At 36.5% G+C, this 24,403-nt stretch overlaps 1 protein-coding gene across 2 annotated transcripts in view; it reads left to right on the top strand.

The window, feature by feature from the left end:
* Positions 1-24,403, top strand: part of GRK5 (G protein-coupled receptor kinase 5) — a 170,792-nt gene that overhangs the window by 86,129 nt on the left and 60,260 nt on the right. For both annotated transcript variants that reach the window (XM_026704861.2, XM_087932652.1), the window contains 2 exons: positions 13,494-13,606; positions 23,204-23,281. In XM_026704861.2, the coding sequence (XP_026560646.1) occupies positions 13,494-13,606; positions 23,204-23,281 (191 nt within the window). The remainder of the gene's footprint in view (positions 1-13,493; positions 13,607-23,203; positions 23,282-24,403) is intronic.

The raw sequence follows: 24,403 nt of genomic DNA, 5'->3' as shown, positions 1-24,403 counted from the left end.
GATCACAGGTTATTATAAGCGGCCTCTAAATGTACTCGAATGCTCAGTTCAACCAAAGAGAGACAATTTTGAGAAAGTTCAAAGTGGGAATTTTAATAAACATTTTCAATGCAATTGTGTTGGTTGCTGCTGGCAGCAGCTGTGCAATATAATGTGTGAGTAGTTAGACTATTTTACATTATTTTTTATTAGTAGTAATGTTGTTCATATCCTTGAATGAGTCCATGAAACAGTAGACAATGAATCATTGTTTGTCTTCAGCAATTTCAGCACACTTAATCTTTTTCTTCCTCGAATTTTAGATAAGCAAAGAGAATTAAAAAGCAGATGTTCAAGGTGAAATGGCTTGGTCAGACAGCTTTCACTAAGGTGCACATAAAAATGGTGGGCAGGCATTGCTCAGCCTACCTTTCCCCACAAATAGCATTAGTCAAAACAAAAGAAAATGGCCATATTAGATTGCACTGTTCTGATTGCATATTCCTTTCTTCCTGGTGACAAAAATATTAGATTTTATTTGTTTGTATCCCACCTTTATTATTTTTATAAATAACTCAAGGCAGCAAACATATTCAATGTATTATCCTCTTCCTATTTTGTCTACAACATCAATCCTGTGAGATGAGTTAGACTGAGAGAGAGAAAGCGACCTAAGGTCACCCAGCTGATTTTCATGGCTAAGTTGGGAATTCATGGGCTTTCTAGCCTAATGCCTTAACCACTAAACCAGACTGACTCTCATGCTGGACGGGGACAGTAGTTAGGTAATCCAAAACAAGAGCTTCCAAATGCCAGTTAAACTTTCCATTGATTAGGGTTGGAACAATTCTCGTTATGTATCCATTTTTTTTTCTTTGCTATCATAGCATTATGCCTGTTAAAATAAATTTGCAATTTCCTAAATGTAATACATGCTCTGGCTTTTCATTATTCCTGCATCTAGTAATTCATGATTAGAAAAAAATACAGTGAAGTAGGTTATATTTCTTACTTTGATATTACTGGCACTTTAGGGGCATGGTCAATTACTCAATCCTCAGTTTTTGAAAAAGGCTGCTCTAGACATTTTAATCTAAGAGGCTCTTGCTTTTTAAGAAAAATGGATGAGCGTAAGAAGATCAAACTATACAAGTGGCTAAAATAGGCTCACTGTTCATCAACATGAGAATCATCACACCTTTGCATCTCTTCTATCAAGAATCACCAATTTCTTAGTGTCTCTAACTTTAATTTTTAAATTAAACTGTTTAGAAATTGCATATGACTGTAAGAATTCTCAGGCCAGAGTGCAGTACACATTATAAAAAGCTAAGGAAGGAAATATAGTGAATAGTACTTGTAAATATTAGAGCAGCAATAAGTGTGGTATGAGAGCTTGTTTTTCAAGGTTATAACTTTTAAGTTCTAAATGTAAGGGTAAAAAAACAACCTTCAGTTTGTACTGAAAAGCCTATTATGTTGATGCCAGCCTGCATTTATGGGGGAAGGAGATTCCAGAGCCAGTTTTGAGACAGAAAAGACTTTTCCCCTAAACCATGTTCAAAATCTCTGAGACAATCTAGAAGTTATGAGACAGGGCGTTGGTACTTACCTGATACACCCGTTCTCTGTGAGCTGTGAAGAGCATCCAGAAGTGGGAGGTTCTTCAGTCTTTTCTGGAAAGGCTGGGCTTAAAACTCCAGGACACTCCTCCTCCTCCACGGGACACCTCCCCAGCGTCCCCCAATTTTGCGAAGGCTGAGTGCCAAAGTCTGGAACTCATCACCTAATCTAGATCCCTGACCAGAACGGAACCCCACCAGATGGAAAGAAATGGGTGGGGCTGACAGAGAACGGACATATCAGGTAAGTACCAATGCCCTTTCTCCCATGAGCTGTTCAGAGCATCCAGAAGTGGGATATACCAAAGCTTGGCCTGTCCCTAGGGAGGGACTCCATCTGGATCGAAATCTACTCCTAAACTCTGTGGACCTTCTGCAGGACTCTTCTGCCAAATTGAAGCATCCGCTGAGGCATAGACATCAATTTTATAATTTCTGACAAAGGGCGATGGTGAAGTCCAAGTTGCCGCTCTGCAAATTTCATCTATGGAGGCCTGTGTGGCCCATGCTGCTGATGTTGCCGCACTCCTTGTTGAGTGGGCTGTAATGCCCTTAGGAACGTCCTTAGGAGCCTCAGATTTTCGAAATGCTGCTGTGCAGTCTAGATAGATGTTTAATGCCCTTTGAACATCAAGTCGATGCCATTGATGCTCCAGTCTGTCTGTCTGTTTGTCTGTCTGTCTATCTATCTATCTATCTATCTATCTATCTATACATACATATACACATACACATAAACATACACATACACATACATATACATATATACATACATACACACACACACACACACACACATATACATATACGTGCCTAAATCTACATGTAAAACTGTGTATATGGGAAACAGGATCTAAGGGTCCCCAACAAGGGAAACCCCCAAGCGCTCCAAGCAAGAAATATTCTGGATCCCTGGTCCCCAACAAGGGAAACCAGCTATACAGGGTCTGGATGGATCCTTTCCTGTCAAAAATGTCCTGCTGTTTGAAATGGCACTTGCAGTTTCACTCCAATGTAATGATCCAAAAGCAATTGCAAAAGGAAAAAAATTTCTGTTTAAGGACTAGCCTGCTTATCCAACGCCAGAAAGATAAAAGAGAAATAATGCCAGGGAAGTGGAGTGGGAAGGTACCTGCCCCGGTCCCCAAGAAGGGAAACCAGCAGGGAATGTGCCTGTGATATTTAGGCATGAACTTGAAGCCAGCCGTTGAAAATGGCGGGAAGGCAGAATCTCCAGTGTTAATTGCCTGAGCAGTTTAACGAGCCGCTGCTGCTGACTCTCTAAATTGTCAGATAAATGATCCTGTCAGTTGAAACGGCAAGGAGAAGTGCACCGCAGCTGCGAGCGCTCTGCCAAGATCGCAGAGATAAGACGATCAGGGGATTAGATAAGCTAATTGCCTGAAGCGGCCGTCTCAGGCTGCCTGTGGAGTGGCAAGCTCCGCCAGCCACAAAGAATTGCTCTCAAACTGATTGGGGGGATGACCTAATAAAGCCACCAGTCTTGAAATCGCCAAATTAATTGGGGAAAAATTTACAAGTCGAATTAACCCAAGAGGAAACCTGAATTTTGACGAGCTGAATCAGAAAACCGTTCCAGTCAGGGAGTGCACAACCTCTTACCACGAAGGCTGAGCTAAAACTGGGGGATGCTGGGGAGGTGTCCTGTGGAGCAGGAGGAGCGTCCTGGAGTTTTAAGCCCAGCCTTTCCAGAAGAGACTGAAGCACCTCCCACTTCTGGATGCTCTTCACAGCTCATGGGAGAAGAACAAGACTGAAGGACCAGTGCTCCATCTCCACCAAGAAGCTATGGTTGATATAATATCAAAAGCTGCTGAGAGATCTAGAGGACAAAAAGAAAAATTGCACAGACCTCCTCCCAAAATATATAGCTTATTGCTTTCTGAGGTTCAACAGATGAAGACTATTGGTCATTTTAAACCAATTTTAAACAATAGTTTATAACAAATGCACTTAGTTGGTTCTCCACTATCACAGATACATTTTAGGTATGTGTTTGTTTCCCTTCCACCCAACAAAACTTATGGAAAGCTAATAATTGTATAAATGTTAAATAATGATAAAGTTTTCTTCATAATAATTTCATTAAAATTAAATAATTTCATTAAATGTTATAAAAAATGCATATAAAATTAACAAGTAAACGGGTAAAGGGGAAACAGAAAGGGGTGTTGAAAGGTATAAAGAAAAAGAAAGCAAATATATTCAAATAATGATTCCCAACAACTTTCTACAACAATATAACATATTGAATTCTTAATTTAACACTATGATACAGTTTCCATTTTTCTCCCAAAAGATTTTTCTTCTTTTTCAAATTTTAATAATCAGCAAAACAATGTCACAATTTGATTTCCCCCCCATCTTCTGCAAAAAGTCTACAAAGAAGACTTCCAATTGTAGATAAATTTATTCAGTGACTTTTCTCTGACAAGAGCCATTATTTTAGCCATCATTGCCAGTTCCATCATCTTTACTAACCATTCTGGGGTTGATTATAGGGGTGACACCAAAATATAATTTTATCATATTTTATCTATGTCTTAAATTATTGTATTTTAATTCATTTTCATCTTAGATTATATTTTATCCAATTCTATTTTAAATTGCTTTTATCAAATTTCAATAATAATTTGTTTCTGGAACTCTGCACTTTGATCTGGCCCAAGGGCTAATCAATAAACAAATATATACTAACTATTTCTCTAATGTAGGTTTCAAAAAGTCTTTTTTAAATAACTCAATGCAGCAAACATCCAGCACACCTTTCCTCCTTCTATTTTCCCTACAACAACAATCTTGTGAAGTCGGTTGGGTTAAGACAGAGTTACTGGTCCAAAGTTACACAGATGGCTTTGATCAGCCTGGTATCTTAACCACTAGACCGGGGTTGTCAAACTCACATCGTCACGGTGTCGTCACATGACATATTGGGACTTTCTCCCCCCCTTTGTTAAACAGGGCATGGGTGTGGGCAGCGTGTGACGCATCCAGCCTGGGGGCCACAAGTTTGACAGCCCTGCACTAAACCAAACTGTCTTTCCATAACTGAGCATGCTAAAGTCATGCTGCTGCTGCTGCTGCTGTCATATATTAAAGTAAAATACCATCTGATTTTTCCAGTATTTTATCAGAAAGGTGTCTGGTCTGAGTTGTGTATTAATTTCCCATTTTGTTTCAATTTAATTATTAATTTCACTCTGTTATTGCTTAGCTATTCCGCAAGAAAGAAGTGTTAAAGAATTTAAAATAACATAATTTCATGGGCCTGATAAAATCCTATTTTGCAAAATCTGCACACAAAAAATTCACATAAATATTCTGATGCAAATATTTGTCTGAAAACTTATGTGTATGGAATTCTGCATTTAAAAGGGGGGGAAATTCCATCATATGTTTGTGGAAAACCTTTTTTTACCTGATTTTGTGGGCAACACTATAGCATAGTTCACTTTAAGACATAGGAACATTATTTGCAATACTTCCTTAGAATAGTTCCATCCTGAATAAAATTCTGAACGAAGGGGAAGATAACAAAAAGGAAAAAAAATGTTGGTTATGCAAAACAAAGTTTGTCTAAAACCAACAATGACATTTTATATGTAAAGATGGGAAATGATTTTCACTTGCTTCTAAGACATATAATTGACAAGCAAGAGAAATTAAACTGGCAAGACTTAAAGAGCAATTGAAAAGAAAGTTGTAGTCAGATCTTGATTGCATCTATATTTTAATTAATTAGACCATATGCATCAAAGCTGCTTTCACTCCAGGCACTTTTTTTAAAAGATCTGTCAGTATTTCCATTCTAAAATCCTATATTATAAAACTATGTTTGACAGTTTTGAATTATGCAAGTGAATGAATGAAAGAAAAGCCCTTTCTTTGTCTGTGGAACTAACTGGAAGTGTTTGAAATTTAACATACAATCTCTGGCAAATGATTAACTCTACAAATAGGTAATGGCCTTCAGTATTGTGATAGAAAATTGAACATTGATGAGATGTATTTAAATGCAAATGCTCATAGAAGCTTCTTTTGGATTTTGCTTTCTGCACCAGTACAGTAGTGATGGTATGTCCCACAATGGCATAATTACTATCTTTTTTGATGCAGACTTTATATAAGTCTATGTAAAATAATGGGCTGTTCTTGGTGTGAAAAGTGTCCCGTTTTCTTCATCATGACCACATATTTTTATGCTCATAAAGCACTTCCATCCTAAAGATAACGCATTGCAAAACAATGAAAAAAATGGACCCACAGATCCCTTGCCCATGTTGTGCAGTCAAGATCTTTTTTTTTCCCACAGGGTTCTTTTTCCAATATCTAATTCAATGGCTACCATAACCCTATGGGCCCATCCAGACTCCCTGGCCATTTTTAGGCATCCAGACACCTGCAGACGCTTGGGTAATAGTCCCAGTTTGCTCTGTTTACTCTCAGGAGTGAGCTTCTACAATTCTCCTTTTCCCTTGGGTTGCTTCCAGTTTCCTATTTGGATTAGAAAAACTGTAAATCTCTTCACTTAGGGTAATGCTATGAATTGCTAACAAATGCTGCATCTGTGTTCCCTCAATCATCCTCTTTTAATGACCCCATAATCTCTTGCGGGGTGGAGTCTGGACAACTGAATGGTGCTGAGGGTTTACTGGCTAGATGCCTTTCCTGTCGCCAATGTGGAAAGTTTTTTTCCTAGCAGATACATTCTCAGTGTGCCCAGAGAGAGAAATATCTGCCTCCCCCTAGATCTAACTCACAGCTTCCTGATTGTGAGGCGAGAGCTCCACCTCTAGCCACCACACTAGTCTATCTGTGTTCCTTCAATGCCCCAAAGTAATATTTCAAAATCTTCTCCAAGCCATTCTCCATCCTAAAATTTAGGAATATCTGATAAACATAATTGATGAAAGATTCAGGATGAACCAAAACAAGTTTCTCATACAGTTCAACTGTTTAAAACGTTGGTGGCTATTTTGTAGATTATGGAGTTTCATGGAGGATGCTTATTTCCCATTTGTCTATTTGTCTTAGACAAATTCCTTCAGGATAATAATCAATACATACAAGTATTTCTGATTATATGCTAAGTCCATATTCAGAAAAAACATAACATTTCTGCATCCAGTTTTCTCCAAACTGGCATCAGCACCACCACCACCACCACACCACCAACAACACATGGCCACCCAGTTGCTTTGCTGCAGGTCTTTTATAGCTGCTCTTTGCTAAGCTACTCTCCTGTCTGGGGAGATATCTTAAAGGCTCAGGGCACCATCAGTCTAGGTGCTAGCTGATCTCAAGCTACCTGCCCACTCACATACCATTTTTTCTTCATAGAGATAGGGCAAAATGAAATAGAATAAGATCCGAAGTTAGATAAGTGTAAGTTGGTTGATTTTATGTCTATAAGTGGCAATTATGGACATTGCAGTGAAGAGACATTGTCTTCTTCCTCCTCTTCGCTTGAGTGGTGCTGGATCTGGGCTATTTCCAGATATGGGATGTCAGTCTTGTTGCTCCTCAAAAATGCCATAAAATATTCAATGACTGTTCTCCTGATTGGCCACTGACCAAGGTGAAGGAAAAGTTCTGAAGGCCTTTTTCTCCTTTGCTACTTGAATCACATTTCTTATTGTATTTTATAAAAGATATCAAATTGTATAAACCAGATTTCTGGGATTTAAACTAGTATCAAAATCAACTTAACTGCTACACTGAGCATCTAGGTAAAGTTATTCTCCATGTTTGCTTGGGAGATTGGAGACACATATTTTCCTTACGTAATTGACTGATATAATTGACAGACCATTAAATTAGTTTCAAATTTGGCAATCATGTAGATCATTTTACGGCCTGTAGGCCGCATCGGCTGTCCCTATCTGGTCCATGGTGATTACAGCAGCGGAATAGGAACAGGCGATTGGGCAGTAGTGAGGCAGGATGATGTTTTGGGGGTGCAATTGCGGGGGCTGAGCCCATGGCAATGGCCCTTCACAACAGTCCCAGTTTTTCATGAGGACTCCTAATCAGCCTTCCTGGTCTGGTTGTCCTCTTTCATTCAACCTCATTCCACTTTTCCCAACATTACAGACTTTACAATAAAACCACGACTTCATATAGTATTCTAAATATGATAATTTGAGGTGCATCCTTTCTGCCCTGAATCCACCACATTGGATGTGATTTGGACTGAGGACTATTTATTGGTTTTTTAAGTTGTCCACAGTACAGTGGAACCTCTGGCCACAATCATAGTTCATTCCATAACTTTGGTCGTAACCTGATTTAGTCGTGGTCAGAAGCGTTCGTGACCAGAGGTTCCACTGTATTCTTCTCCCACCCAAAGTTCAAAGGCATCAATACTTTCTCAACATTTTGATTTTCTTCAAAATTCAGCTTTTGTTCTATAAAGTACACAGGAAAAACTATGTGCGTCACTCTGTAATAAGATTATTATCATTCTTACTGTATGTAATAGATATTGAGATATTTTTGTGAAAAATAGAAAGGGAGAAGACAACCAGCAAGGTGACAGTCTGTTAGAGTGGCTATAAGTGCACTGTTGGAGAACTTGAAGACCAGGTTAGGGCAGATTGTCATGAAAAAATATTTCTATATGATTATTAAGAGTCAGGATTGACTTTATGTCACACTATTTACCAATTGTGAAGAAATTACTTGTCCCTTTTTTGTAGGTTTTTTTAAAAAATGAAAGTATATTATGAATAGCTTCTCACAATAACTATAATTCAAAAGATTGTACAGCAAGATTTAGTTCACTGGCTGCATTGGCTCGGGGGCAAGGGAAAATGGCATTTGTTTATTAGATTGAAACCAGATACTAAGACTGGATTATTCTCCTTGCAAATAAAGAGAAATTAACATCAACGCTAATCCTTCACTCCATATTGGCATTGAGACATCTTTCAAAACCATTTTGTATTATAACATAAAGATGTGTATTTCAAAGAAAAACAAAAGTCAACATCTTGCCAGGTGTGCTTGAGCCTTAAGGTTGCTAAAGTAGCTTTTTGGATTCTGGCCATATTTATATGGTGGGTGTTCTGCAAGGAGTAATGAGCATTGAGCTTTAATTTCTTTGAGAAGTGAGTACCAAGATGATCCTTTGTACTTAAATTTTATCAGTACGAAAAATTAACTCTTGCTAACCTCTCCACTTGCAATGGTTGAGATTCTACCTATGCCTCATAGTCTAACATTTAATGGCAGCAGATGCAATATTTATTGATTCAAATCAAACAATGGATAAGTCCTTTTTAAAGAGTCTCCAGAATAGTATTTGAAGGGAAACAGTTTTCATCCTTTTAAAAGCTAGGTGGATAAGTGCATGTCCTTATTGTATTTAAATGGAGGCAGCTACATTAGAATGTTTAACTCATCTCCATAAAAAGAGCTGTAAATTTGCTTGTGAACATGACAAATCCAATTGCAAGTGGATTGCTGTGGATGACAAGCCCTCCTTTCTGAGACAGAAAGGCTACTCAGGACTGGGTGAATTTTGAACAAATGGCCAGTTGATGACCAATTGATACCTCAAAGCCTCTCAGTCATGATACCACCTAGGTCCCAATTGTCATTTTATCATATAGACTTTTACTTATTCTTCTTCAATTTCATATTTCAACAAAAAATTTCACATTTTAACAATAACATGTTCATTAGCACGTAATTCTATTTGTAACACAGTGTTACTTTGTTCATAACTAGAAAGTCTTTATTTATATATCACATTTCTACATTGTCCATCTTACCTAAGTGACTTTGGACGGTTTATAATAAAAATCCACTTTAAATCTTTCTAAAAACCATTGGCATGAAAACTTCTTTTTGTTTGATTTTTACAATCCATTAAGAAAATTCTAGCACATCATGATAAGTTAACAATTTATATTTACTTGTCATTTCTCATCTATAAAATGTTTCCTTGGCTGAAAGCTACAAAGAAGTTTTCAGGCAAAAATCCAAATTTATAATTATTCTACACTCTTAAGTATGGCCTGTCTAATAATGATTTTTAAAAACTACATTTATCTTAGCTTTATCATTCCATAGGTACCGATGTCATCCAAATCTCAAATTATGACCTTCTAGAACCAAAACCTCCTATTCCTTAACAACATCCATTTTTTTCATCCAAACTAAACAACAGGTAACAAGTCTTCTAGCCCAATTGTCTTCTTTGCTTCCATCCTGTTGCACCTTATATTTAATTCAAGTTTCCCTCTCCCATACAAATTTAGATATATCTTCTGCTATTGTTTAAATGGTGCATCAATTTTCAAAATAAGTATTATCTGGAACAAAAATAACAATCTAGTTAAAACATTGACTTTAATCAGAGAAATTCTACCAACACGACAATTGTAATTTGTCCCATTTTGACATTTCATTCTATGTCTTCACATAATTATTTTGAAATAACATGCTATTCTTATTTGTTACACTGATACCAAAGTATTTTCAAGATTAATGTTGAAATTTGCTAATGCATCAAATTCAAACCTCATCTCCTGTCTCAAGTACTTTGTATGTGAAGTCCTTTTCGGTTTTTCAAATGATCCTTCAAAAAAGATGAGGGATAAAAATATATTTCTTAGCATCAGGAATATTTCTCATTCACACTTAAAATATGAAGTGCCTTTGGAACAATTCTCTGCATGCTTACTTCATAAACACATATTTTCCAGCAAATTAGTCATGGGCCCGATATACATCATCCCAGAACCATTGTATTTAGTTCATTTTACCTTCCTTTTAAGCACGAGGATTTAGAAATCATTTTGTGCTTCTTAAAAGACAGGAGGAATTATGGATTTGTAAAAAGAAAAAAAATTGCCACCAAGTTCATTCTGTTCTGATAAATTAATGTTCCCAAGGATTTGATGATTTAGAATGCCTGTTTTTTTCATCTATCTATCTATCTATCTATCTATCTATCTATCTATATATTCTTTAGTTTTCACGGGTACTTACATGTATGGTATTCAGTTCTGTTTGGGTGTGGAGATTTTTTTGTTTGTCCCAGCCACAGAATTATCAGAGAAGCCATAGAGATTGAAAAAAGACCTGAAAGCATGAATAGAAGAGATGATTCCACCAGATTGTCAATTATTTGGAAGCCTGCACTCACAAACAAAAAAATCTCCACACCACAAGCCAGGCAAACACCTGGGCACAAACAGATCCCCCCTGATACCTCCAGCTCAAACACACCCCAACCAGCCACCCAGATGAAACTTAGCTTCCTAATAAATGATAGCCGTCCATTTACTCAGAGCCAAGCCGCACTAAAAGCCTCCAATACAGGAACACAATGTTGCCAGCCAATCAAGACAAAAAAAGCTACAAAACAGACAGAAGAATTAGAAACACCAATCAAGCAGAACACAGCAAACTCCAAGACCAATAAACACAGACCAAGACTCCCAACCAATCAGGATGAAGAAAAAAACCATTCTGGCACAGCAGTAGGCTAGCCCCAAATTTAAAACTGAAACGGCTGTGAAAGTCTGACTCACAGACGAACACAATACAGAAGCCTGATGATGGCAGATGAGATTCTGCCGAAACGTCACTACAACTTTAAAAGCACAACTATAATGACGTGGGAAAATACCTGAACAAACTGAATACCATACATGTAAGTACCCACGAAAACTTTATATACATACATACATACATACATACATACGTGTAAATTTTATAATATAAGAATTTCATCTTTGATTAAACAGCATGTCATCTGGGTACAAATATCTTGTAAAATGATAATCAGAATTTACAAACAATATTCATTACATTAGCATTAATTCTAGTTTAATAACCCAGTTTATTTTTAATATGCATTTTTTTCAGGCTTGCTGTCATTACAGTCACCAGAAGCCTCTTTGAATATGAAGAAATTCAGGATCCATTTTTAAAAGGACTACATTACTTTAAAAAAAGAAACCTATGGTGTAGTAGAAGTGAAAAGCTCTTGCTATCAAAATAGAACAATGCCCACTGGAGTATTCTGTTATTGCAGTCCAGATGCTGCAGCAGCAGATGTCAAGTTGTACAAGTCTTTCAGTGATGTTTTGATGATACACTGTTGTTTCCCCCTCATGCATCCAGCTTTCCTAGGACATCTGGAACTGTGTTCTAATTCCCATAGACCAGTGGTTGTCAACCCTTTCTTCACCACAGATCCTCCCTCCTTTAAATATCTTTTGTGGTCCACAGACCATGGTCACAACCTTCCCCCGACAGACTTAAATCAATATTTAAATCATTTCTTCAAACCTTTGCAGACCTCCTTAGAGACATTGTGGCTCCTCCGAAGTCCACAGACCACAAGTTGAAAAACACTGCTGTGGACCAGAGGTCTTCAAACTTGGCAACTTTAAGACTTGTGGACTTCCATTTCCAGAATTCTCCAGTAAGCCATGCTGGCTAGAGAATTCTGGGAATTGAAGTCCACAAGTCTTAAAGTTGCCAAGTTTGGGAACCCATGCTGTAGATCATTGTTGCTGCACTTTCTATACTCCAGTCTCAGCCCACGACATATTTAAAGCTGGCACCATTATTTTAAAGGCTAGTGCAGTTTTAGCATGGAAGCTGAATATTGAACAGTGAACCCAAGTACCAACATCAGTATGCTGTGCCTATGCTCTCTGATCACTGCAAGGATTTAGAACCAACCATTCACTAAACATGGATCTGTTTTAGGTGCTAAAACAAACATGTCCATGTAATCTCATCCTAGTGTTGAATTGCTTTCCAGGAAAAAAAGAAGAAAGTGACTAAAACGTGTGTGTTGTGGATAGATAGATAGATAGATAGATAGATAGATAGATAGATAGATAGATAGATAGATAGATAGATAGATATGGATACAGATACAGATACAGATACAGATATAGATATAGATATAGATATAGATATAGATATAATATCACAACAGTTACAATATTGCTTATTTAGTTGTATTCTATTGCAATGTGTCAGTAGCAATGAAGCACAAATGGTTGGATATCAGGACATCCTCAACTTTTGACCACAATTGAGCCCCACGTTTCTGTTGTTACATGAGATGTTTGTTAAGTGAGTTTTGCAACATTTATGACATTTCTTGGCACACTTGTTAAATGAACCACTGAAGTTGATAAGTTAGTAACCCCATCTGTTTTCCCCATTGATTTTGCTTGTCAGAAGATCACAAACAATGATCTCATGACCCCAGGATACAGCAACCATCATAAATATGAGCCAGTTGCCAAGCATCTGAATTTTGATCACATGACCATGGGGATGCAAGTCATAAGTCACTTGGAATGGTCACTAAATGAACTGTTGTAAGTCGAAGACTACCTGTACTGCATACATTTGCAGATGGTGGGAAAGTACTTAGAATGCATAATGCACTGTACTATTGCAAGTATCTATAAGGGACTCTGAAGTTTTCTGACTACTGGAAACCCACCTGAGACAGCTTTCCTGTCGTTTCTCAGATTTCAACAGATTTCATCTGCACACTTTTAAGCCTGTCTTTGCAATTGTTAAGAGCCGGAAACAATGCATTTTTCCTTTTCCTTTAATGGCAAAAATATAAAATCAAATCAAAATTCTTGGAATGTGTTTAATTAAATCTTATATTAATTTCTCTGCATCCAGGGTATAATTTTTGAGAAACTGACTGGCTTCTATACCTTACCTTTATGACTTTTAAATTTGCGCATTCATAACTGATTTGATTTTTTGTTAAGATTAAAAAAAATTAAAGCATACACCCAGCCTTCCCAAACTGGATCAGATCTAAAAAGCACTCCAGTGTTTCACTTTCCTTCCTTCTCTTCTTATTTCCTCCAGAGAGAGATTATTACAGTTTATGTGACAAGCAACCAATAGGAAGAATTCTCTTTCGGCAGTTCTGCGAGACTCGCCTGGAGTTGGAATGCTGTATTAAGTTTCTTGATTCGGTGGTAAGTTGGTTTTTCTGAATGCTTCAAGAGTTGATTGTATCTTATGGGCCTCTCTGTGCAGGTACAAAGATTTATTTCATTTTTTTGGTTCTTTCACAGATTGTACCTGTAATTCCGCTGTTAAGCTTCCTCCTCTATCTCCAAGCTTATATATATATATATGCATATTTCTGTTTTCATGTTTACTTGTGTCTGAATACGTATCAGCAATGTACAGGTAGTCCTCAAGTTAGGACTACAAACAAGCCAAAAATTTATGTTGTTAAGTGAAAAGTTAAGTGAATTTGGGACAAATTTTATGACTTTCCTTGCCACATTTATTAAGTGAATCACTGCAGTTGTTAAATCAGTAACTGGTTGTTAAGTGAATCTGGTTCTCCATTGACTTGGCTTGTCAGAAGGTTGCAAAATAGCTCTTGAACACTGCAACCATCATAAACGTGAGTCAGTTGTCAAGCATCTGAATGTGAATCACATGGCCATTGGGATACTTCAATGGTCCTAAGTGTGAAAAACTGTCATAAGTTGCTATTTTCAGTGCTGTTGTAACTTTGATCACTAAATGAACTGTTGTAGGTCGAGAACTACCAGTATAAGTTGCATATATTATTGATTTGATTTAGTCATCCATGCTCAATATGTAACTGAGGAATTGTCTCGTCTCAATTTGGTCCAGCAGCAAAGGCCTACTTTTGATCCCATCTGGTAAAAAGTTTCAACTGAGGGGGTTCAGGAGAAAATCCTCTTCCTACTGTAGCTCCTGCCCTCTGGAATATATCCCGCTTGAGATAAGGTTGGCCTCCACACTCTTGGTCTTCTGGAGGTCCTTCAAAATTTGGTTCCTCCTGGCGGTCCTGGAGCCCCAATAGAGGCATTCTAGACCGGGAGTGACTGATGGGTAGAGAGAAAGTCGCCACCCCTGTATTGCCCATCCTTCTGGTTTGGTTTGGTTTTAGTTTCCTATTTAATCCTTCTAATTTTAATCATTTTGTGCTACATTTTTTACCTTTTTATTATATTGTAAGAATCACTGTAAGAACGAGACGGGTGGCATAAAAATTTAAATAAATAAATATGTTACGCTAGAAATACAGTATATCAGGAAAGGCTTCAGGTATGCTGAAAAAAAGGGCAGAGGGAAGCCTTAACAGTGTGATGCACATACAAACCAGCAAAGACTTGATTGCACTGTTGTGACCACCATTTTATTCTTTTGACCATCCTCTGTGGTCCAAAAATTTAATATCCATCCTAATGTTGCTAAGATGTTAAACTTATGCCTTAGACATTTAAAATTGGAGCTATTAAACATAGTAGGCATACTAGAAGAAGTAAATCAAAATAATTCAGAATTCAAAATCAATCAAAAAGCAAATACATTTTTGCAATGTTTCAATCGCTGGTCACTGAGTGGTAATGTTGTCAAATATCTATATAGTATTACCTGTGGGACAGTGATTGAAGTTTTGGTTCTATGAACACTCAGTCTTGGAGTAAACTAAAGCATTAAACAGAGTAGAATTTACTCAAGTAAATAAATGTACAATTCAGAGAGTACAAACCAGAAGTCCTCTATTGATTAGCTGTTCTGTGAATTCAGTTGGTAGCCTTAGGCAAGTCTCAGTCTGTTTAACTGAGCCACTGTCTTAAAGGTAAATGCTCTACAGTTTGTTGGTTTACTGAAATAGTGTATGTCAGTGTATGTCAGCAAGTCTGGCTGGGGAATTCTAGGAGTTGAAGTCCACCCATCATAAAGTTGCCACGTTTTAGAAGTACAGGTGTATGTGGAACCTGTTGAGAACCTGATGTCACTGTGGCCCTATGAAACATCATGGTGGAGAAATGACAATACTGCTACCCTTCAAAATGACCTCAACTATGTGTCAGAATGGTCAAACAAATGGCAACTTCAAATCTCAATAAACAAATGCTCTGTCTTACATATTGGCAAAAAAAATCAGAAAATAAAGTACAAGCTGAATAGTCAAGACCTTGTTGATGACCTCAACTATGTCAAGCACCTTGGAGTACTCATCTCTAATGATCTAAGTGCTAGAGCCCACTGTAACTACATAGCCAAAAAGGCATTAAGAGTTGTTAACCTAATCTTGCGTAGCTTCTTCTCCGGTAATATCATACTACTAACTAGAGCATACAAAACATTTGCTAGACCAATACTTGAATACAGCTCATCAGTCTGGAACTCAAACTACATATCTGATATTAATACAGTTGAGAAAGTCCAGAAATATTTCATGAGAAGAGTTCTCCACTCCTCTACTCGTAGCAGAATATCTTATGCCACCAGAGTTGAAATTTTAGACCTAGACAACCTAGAACTCTATGCCGCCTTCGGTCCGATCTAAGTATAGTACATAAAATTATCTACTGCAATGTTCTACCTGTCAATGAAGACTTCAGCTTCAACCACAACAATACAAGACACACAATAGATACAAACTAAAGGTAAACTGCACCAAACTTGATTGCAGGAAATACAACTTCAGCAACAGAGTGGTCAATGTCTGGAATACTCTACCTGACTCTGTAGTTTCTTCCCCAAACCCCAAAAACTTTAATCTTAGACTGTCTGCTATTGACCTCACCCCTTTCCTAAGAGGTCTGTACAGGGCGTGCATAAGCACACCAACGTGCCTACTGTCCCTGTCCTGTTGTTTCTTTTTAAAAAATTCATATCCATTTCACGTATTCATAACCATGTTTATACTTATACCTGTTCTAATACTTGCTTGACAAATAAATAAATAAATAAATAAATAATCCAATGGCAGTGGAAAACTAAAACTCTGGTCCCAGTCACTGACTCAGATTGAATCCTGGAAAAAGAACAATATTTACTGCAGTTAGGTAAAGAACATTTTAGCAGGTTCTTCCTCCCGCACCCCCAGTTTTTAATGAAATACTTCTGCTTTGGGAGGAATTGGAGAAGATGACTATTGCAGAATGTTTCTATTTTGGTTGTTCCGAGATAGCTTTTATTTCTTCATAAAACTTCTAGGTATTGAGTGATAAACCACATGAAACAACCTTTTGAAGCCAGCTTATATAATATAAACCCTTGTGGGTTATTATTTATTTTTAATCATCTGGAAGAAAAGACAATAAAGCAGAGTTACAGTACATGTCATGGAATTCCCCAGCCAAAATGGGTTGGACCTGAGGAGAAATTTTGATGGGTGTCTGCCATATTAAGACTACAAAGTATCTGAGCAAAGTTTGTTATCAAGTTTGTGAATTTATTCCTTTATAGACTTAGACCTAGAATAACTTTATTGTCATTTTGAATGTACACTAATTGACATACATTAAAATGAAAATTTCATTGAATAGTTTTATCAGGGTCCTTTATAACTTAGCCAGATTTGGTTTTGGATGGACCATTATAAATATAAAAAAATTATTTGTACACTCACAAAGGGTCTTTGCCTCCAATATACACTACTAAACAGTATAGATTCTGGGATTAATTAGTCCCACTTTAGGTATGAAAGCCAGCTGTGTGACTTTCTCAGCCCACTCACCTCACAGGGTTGTTGTTGTGGAGAAAATAGAAGGAGGAAGAAATAGTAGGAGTATCTGCCAGCTTGGGTTATTTATAAAAATAATAAAGGAGGAATTAAAACATCCAAAATAAATAATAATTAAGCAAGTCTTAGATGAAACTATTCATTTTTTCTAAAGTAATATATCTTTTTAAGTGATGAATAAATAGAAAATGTGAAAAAAGGAATCATACTGTTGTGGTTCACTGGTGGCCTTTGCAGATGGCAGCAGAATCAGACAGTGGGGAAGAACAGGGAGCAGTCCGCGAGTCTAGGGAGAACTCAGACTAGGGTCCTGCATCTGATACAAAGATGGGGCCAGGACCATCTGGGAGTTATGTGGTGACTCTGGAGCCTCCTGAATCTGGCAGTAGTGAGGCAGAGGAACAAGGGGAGCCTGTTCCCAGTGTGCATGTGCACAGAGCTGCCAGAAGGCAAGAGCAGCTAAGACAAAACGGGTGACTCAGGAGTAAGGCTTGGAAGTAATTGCCCTCCCATAAGGTATAAAGGAAGCGCAAAGGTAGGAAAAACTTTGCAGGAAGCAACGTCGTTTGCTCTGATTGGTTTGGGCTCTAAAAGCTCCGTGGTTAATTTGTTCTGTTTTGGTTTTGAAAGACTAATTGGACTTTAGTTGTTGGCAGCACTTCAAATCAGATGAGATGTTCCTGGGAGCATTTGTAACCGGTTGAAACTCATTCTGGGCTGTGAATGATGATAATTCACAGCCATTGAACTAAATAAAAGGGGCTTGGATTTTATGTGTGTTTGTTAGTGTCTCAGGAAGCCTTGGTCAGAACACATACTGAGTCATAATGGTTAGGACCAGAATTGAATTAAGTCATAAAAATTTGTTGAGGACTGTTGTTCTGCTTCTATGTATACAAATGCCTAGAAACTAAAGTAGAAATATTTCCCCTTTATATTAAAAATATTTTGTATATCAGTAGGACTTTGGCTTTCTTGCCATGTGCTATTTTCTCTTTGCAGCAGTAATGAATTATGTCGGTTGAAGATATTCTTAGATTTTCTAAGCTTTTTAAAAATAGCTCTTTTATGCGCATGATTCTTAATCTCTGAAATGGGTTCCAAAGGGTGATAATGGTGGGATGATGAAAAAAGCATCATTAAGATGCTATAAACATTCTTGTCTATTGGTGCTTTGAAGAGGAACATGATTTATGGCCTGATAAAATCTAAATGGATAAGAAATTTTATGAAAGAACGCTGCAAGTCTCTTTGTACTGACTTTATGGGTATTTAATTGCTTCATCCTCTTGCATTTAATAGGAATGGAAGGTTTGTAGTCATGTCTATTTTAACAGTCAGTGTGTTTCTTATCTAAAGCATGCTTATCTTGCAGTATGAAAATTTATTTCATAGTGGCTATTTAATAAGGAAAATGTAACTGTACTGCTGATATCTAAAATATTCTGAGATAATATTATAAGAATGGCTGGTTCATCATAGGTCCATTTTTGAGGAGATGTAAAAAGAAAAGCGCACCTCTGGGGAATATAGAAACAGTTTTACTCAAGAACATTTTCATGGTCTGAAATGAAGGAGATATGATATTCTAAGGACATTGTGCAGACCATCAACTGTTCAGGTGGTCATGACTCATGAGAGTTTTCTTTGGCAAAATCAGGAATCTAATTCTCCTGATGTTCTGACCAAGGCTTCCTGAGACAGTAACGATCACACGCTGTTCCGAACAATGTTTTTTTTATTTCAATGGCTGTAAATTATATGCATTCACAGCCCATAATAAGTCCCAAACAGTTTATGAATAGTCCAACAGACGTCTGCCACAGTCTTTCGGGATAAGGCTGATAAGCACCCACCTTTATCTCCCTGGAAATGCTGCCAATGACTAAATTGCCAATTAGCTGTACAAAATGGAGCACAAAATCAACATGGATCAGAATGAACAAAGTTGCCTCCTGCAAAGGCTCATGTCCCTTTACTCCTCCTTTATGTCTTATGGGAGGGGCCAATCATAACCAAGCCTTACTCCCGAGTCACCCCTTTTGCCTGAACTGTTCTTTCCTTCTGACAGCTCTGCACAAGTGCGCACTGGGAACAGGCTCCTCCTGTTCCTCTGCCTCACTGATGTCAGATTCTAGAGGCTTCGGAGTCAGCACATAACTCTCAGATGGCCCTGGCCCCATTTCTGTGTTGGTCGCAGATTCTTCGTCCAAGCCCTCCCCAGATTCCAGGTCCATGTTCCTCCCCAGGGTCTGACTCTGCTGCCAGCTCCTCAAACCACCAGGGACTACAACACCTGAATGTTTTTCATATGAATGCATTTTTTAAATTGGTCAATGGAGGAGGAATAATTTCATTTTGATATTGACTTATTTCTGAAAGTGCTGCGCATTTTAAAGAATCTAAGTAAAGTATTTGAAAGAGTAGTGTGTGCATTAGTGCAGATGAAGTACCTTTCATCAAAACACTTTGAAGAGGCAGTTTCAGAAGGTTTGTCCCAGTTGCTTTGTCCTTCTTCCCATGTGCTCTGATGACAGAAACAACTTCAGATTTGAACACAGAGTGTGTATTTCCTCTTTGAAAAAAGCAGTGAGGATCTTAAAACATTAATTATTTACATTAACTTCATGAACTGTGGAATACCCTAGATGTAGCATATGAACAAAAAAACCCAACATATTTATAACTCTTTTTGAACATTATAAATCCTGAGATATTTGTTGCTTCCTAGATAGCAAGATCAGTAATGCCTGAAAGATGAAATAAATGTGTCTTTTGGGAGGATAGACAAAGAATGGCACGTTCACACAGGCATAATCACACAAATGTTCCAAATGCTACAAATTATTATATTTATTATATAAAAAATTATATTTATTATATTAAACATGTTATATTATATAAAATTATATATTTATTATATAAAAATGTTGCAAATGTTACAAATTATTAAAAATGTTACAAATTATTATATTTATTATTTAAAAATGTTACCAATGCTGCTAGTAAAACAACCCTTTTCTTGCAGACTCACAATACTGCCTCATTCTTTTAATCAAACACTGATTAATTCATTACCTCAAAACTTACAACTTTTCTATCGTTATTACCTATATCAATGATTAGAAAATCAATTTGTATAAAATAATTTATTAATGGTTTAATTGAGTTATTGTTTTAATTGAGTAGTGTGATTAGAGTGTTTAGTGCAAATGGTGTGATTACTGATTAGTTTAAAAGATCAAGATTCATATAATTTAATTGATTAGTAAAATTAGTTATTTAGTGAATTTAATTGAACAGTGTGATTAATGATTAGTGTAATTAATTGATTAGCAATTAGTGTAATTGATTCAGCTGATTGTTGCTTAGGAAAATTATTTGACTAGAGAGATTATTGCAACTGATTGATTGGTGTGATGTTGGCTATATTGATTACCCAAAATTGTTTCATTAAGTAATTTAATCATGTACCATCTTAACAAACCTACAATGCCAAGAAAAAAAATCCAATGCCAAACCACAACCTAAAGAGAAAGTAATCCCCACCAATGAACCACAAGACTCCTGAACATGCCTTAAATGCTATAAAACTCTAAAGGATAATGAAAATTCCATCAAATGTTCTCTATGTATCAAATACGCTCATCATGACTGCTTGGGATTACTTACTACACCTCTGCAAATCATACAGACCCAAACTGGATCTGTTTGAAAGAGTTGATACCATAGAAACACGAATAACATCCCTTGACACCATAGTAGCATCCCTGGATGCTTAAGGCATTAAGAGTTATTAACCTAATCCTACATAGCTTTTTCTCTGGTAATATCACATTACTAACTAGAGCATACAAAACATTTGCTAGACCAATACTCGAATTCAGCTCATCAGTCTGGAACCCACATTATGTATCTGATATTAGCACAGTTGAGAAAGTCCAGAAATATTTCACAAGAAGAGTTCTCCACTCCTCTACTCATTGTAGAATATCTTATACCACCAGACTTGAAATTCTAGACCTAGAAAACCTTGAATTACGCTGTCTTTGGTCTGATCTAAGTATGGTATATAAAATCATACATTGCAATGTCCTATCTGTCAATGAATACTTCAGCTTCAACTATAACAACACAAGAGTACACAATAGATACAAACTCAAGGTTAACCACACCAAACTTGATTGCAGGAAATAAGACTTCAGCAACAGAGTGGTCAATGTCTGGAATACTCTACCTGACTCTGTGGTTTCTTCCCCAAACCTCAAAACTTTAACCTTAGACTGTCTACTATTGACCTCACCCCTTTCCTAAGAGGTCTGTAGAGGGCGTGCATAAGTGCACCAATATGCCTACCATCCCTGTCCTATTTTTTCTTTTATTTTTCTTATATGTACCCATTTCATGTATTCATAACTATGTATATACTTATACCTATTATCTTGTAAGCGATTGACAAATCAAATAAATAAATAAATAAATTTGCATACCTGAATCAGACATCCTGATGCTAATATTTCATTGTGGCATTTGTGAGGAGGTTGCATCGTAGTAATCAATTTGATATCATGGTGGTTTGATTTGGATACCACTGTGAAGTCCTGAACATCTGGAGGACACCAAGTTGAAGGATGGACCTGTAGATCAATAATTTTGGGGAAGGAATATAGAAAAGGAATGTGTGTATCCAAAGAGGGAGGGAGAACAAATATTTTTAAAACAATTTTCTCCATATTTTCAAATCTTCAATTTTCTGAATATTTTCCTCTTAAACATATCCTAGATTCAAATCAGCCATTGGTAAATTTAATAACAAATGTTACCATGTTTCTTAAATTATGACAATAAAGAAAAATGTAGTCTTTGACCTAATGGTAATTAATGGCTGCCATATGCTTTTTTTATAAAGTATGGTATCTTTTATAATGTCTTTGGTTGACAGTCAATTAGCATGGGTAGCTCTGAAAATCAAAGATTATATATTCTTTATCACAATAGCACCAAAGATAAAGATGAAAAAATTTCAGTACAAAAAAAAAGAAATAAATTATTTGAAATATAGTAATGTAAAAAAGACTTTCAAGACTTCTACTATTTCTTTTTACATATACTTTTAAAAAATGACTTTGGACAGCTTTCAAAAGAAGATGCCTTCAAATAATGAACTGCCCTTGTTAAAACAGGTCTGTAGCATCCTTCACAGCTGGGAAAATCTCTACCCACAAAAGCACGAAAGTGCTGGTTTGCCATTTAAAACAGCTCATTATCAAATATGATTTATTATATTATGTCATACCACATTGAATGTATATTTTTGCAGAGCCAAAGTTCATTGTCTGTCATTAATAAAAAGTAGTTGGCTTGGCATTTATCTGGGAGACTCTAACCTTTGAGAATTCTTTTCATACATCCATGAAATTATAACCAAGTTTAGACTGAAAATAGCAAAATTATATCATGTTAACTAATTTAAATATTAACATATAAATACACACTTGATTGAACATATGCAGATAGGATATGGTAAATTTTGGTTTCCCTTTAATATGGATCCTGCCTAGTTTGAGAGATCCCACTAGGGTCTTCCTTTCTAGCTTTTTTTCTGTCCAGCCAAGTTCGTTCCAAAATTTCAGCAGACAGTTGACCTTTAAGGCTGAAGAGTATTTTGAGAGTACATGTCTCATCAGGTAGAGATTTTCATAGTGCAAGCTACCTGATCCTTCTTGCATAAAGATGCCATAGATTTAAATTCAAAAGAGTTGAAAAGTATATTTATTGTCATTATGATCCTTCCTCATATATACCTCCATGCATGATGAGGACCAAAGAAACATAGGAATTTGTAAAAGGTTTTATACTGCTAATGCAGATCTGTTCCTTTATCATTGGTTTATGTGAGGGGGCAAGTGTTTGTGCTATGTGGTTTGTATTTACAACCATGGGAAAAGTATAGGAATATTTATATACAATATATGAATACATGAACATTCATCTTTATGCATGTGTAAAAGACGAAGCAAAATTTATCATTTTGTTTTTTTTTTTCTAGGCAGAATATGAAGTACTTCCAGATGAAAAATTGGGAGAGAAAGGCAAAGAAATTGTGATGAAATACCTCATCCCAGGGGTAAGGAACACTTGAAATCTTTTATGTTGCTGTTATGCCTAGTGAACAATTTCTCAATAGTATTAAGCTCTGCAACAAATGTTTTAAAAATTATATGTGGGACTATCCTGGAATGATTTTGCCTGCTTGGACATTTCTATGGATTATCAATGGATTCTGTACCAGTAAGTCATTTTAGCCTGATGTTATCTTTGTATACACAGAGGGTAGATTATCTATTTTGGGTATATAATCAGTCCTCCATCTCTTTTCATATAATGATTCAATGACTATGTTTTGCCAAAAAGTTCCATTATTTTTCTATGATCTATAGTAGAGCTATGATGGAACTTTTGTTCCATGAAAGTTTGCGTGAAGCATGCATTTAACTTTACAAGATGTTCTCAGTATCTCCAGCAATTGCCAAGTCAATAGAAGCTTGTGTATATGTGCAGAATCTGACAGGTAGGCTTTTTCTAAATTTTAACATATAACAGAGCTAAAAGAAATGAGAAGTAGACATAAAGTATTTCTTCAAAGCAATTTTCAACAAACAGAATCACACATCACTTCTGCTGTGTAGTGCTGCTTGTTGAGACAAGTTGAAGTCAGTTCCTACAGACTTAAACAATAATGTATGTTGTTGAAGCCCAGGTATTTCACAGTGATAAAATTGATCTGAACATCATAATAAGAAGCAAAAGACCTTGGGATATTCGTAACAAATTTAATTGCAATCCCATTATAGATATATTTTCATGTGGAAAACCAGGCTGAACTCTATGTCAGTGGTTCTCTCCATTTTCACAGAGGAAAATTTAATAATTCCTATAGAGTAAGTTCCAGTTTCTTTCCAGCCCTTCTCCGTGAAATTAACTGCTGTCAATAAGCTAACCATTTTGTCTAGGAATATGTAATCTAATTAGTACGGTGGAGATACATTTCTGAACAATAATTAGGTTACTAATAAAATTGTGGTCTTCCAATGTAGTCTGCAGAATTTAGATTTTTTTTCATCCCTTTTAGTAATTTGATCTAGTGGCACAACTGTCCTTTTCCCTGTACTCTCTACTATTCAGTGATGCACATTGTAAGGGTCAGGTGCATTCATCATTCCTATGCAAGTTTTTATCCATGTAAACA

Source organism: Pseudonaja textilis, chromosome 4, assembly GCF_049901715.1.
Source record: "Pseudonaja textilis isolate UNSWEBS1 chromosome 4, rPseTex1.2, whole genome shotgun sequence".
Classification (NCBI taxonomy): domain Eukaryota; kingdom Metazoa; phylum Chordata; class Lepidosauria; order Squamata; family Elapidae; genus Pseudonaja; species Pseudonaja textilis.
This window is presented reverse-complemented; position numbering and strand designations above follow the sequence as displayed.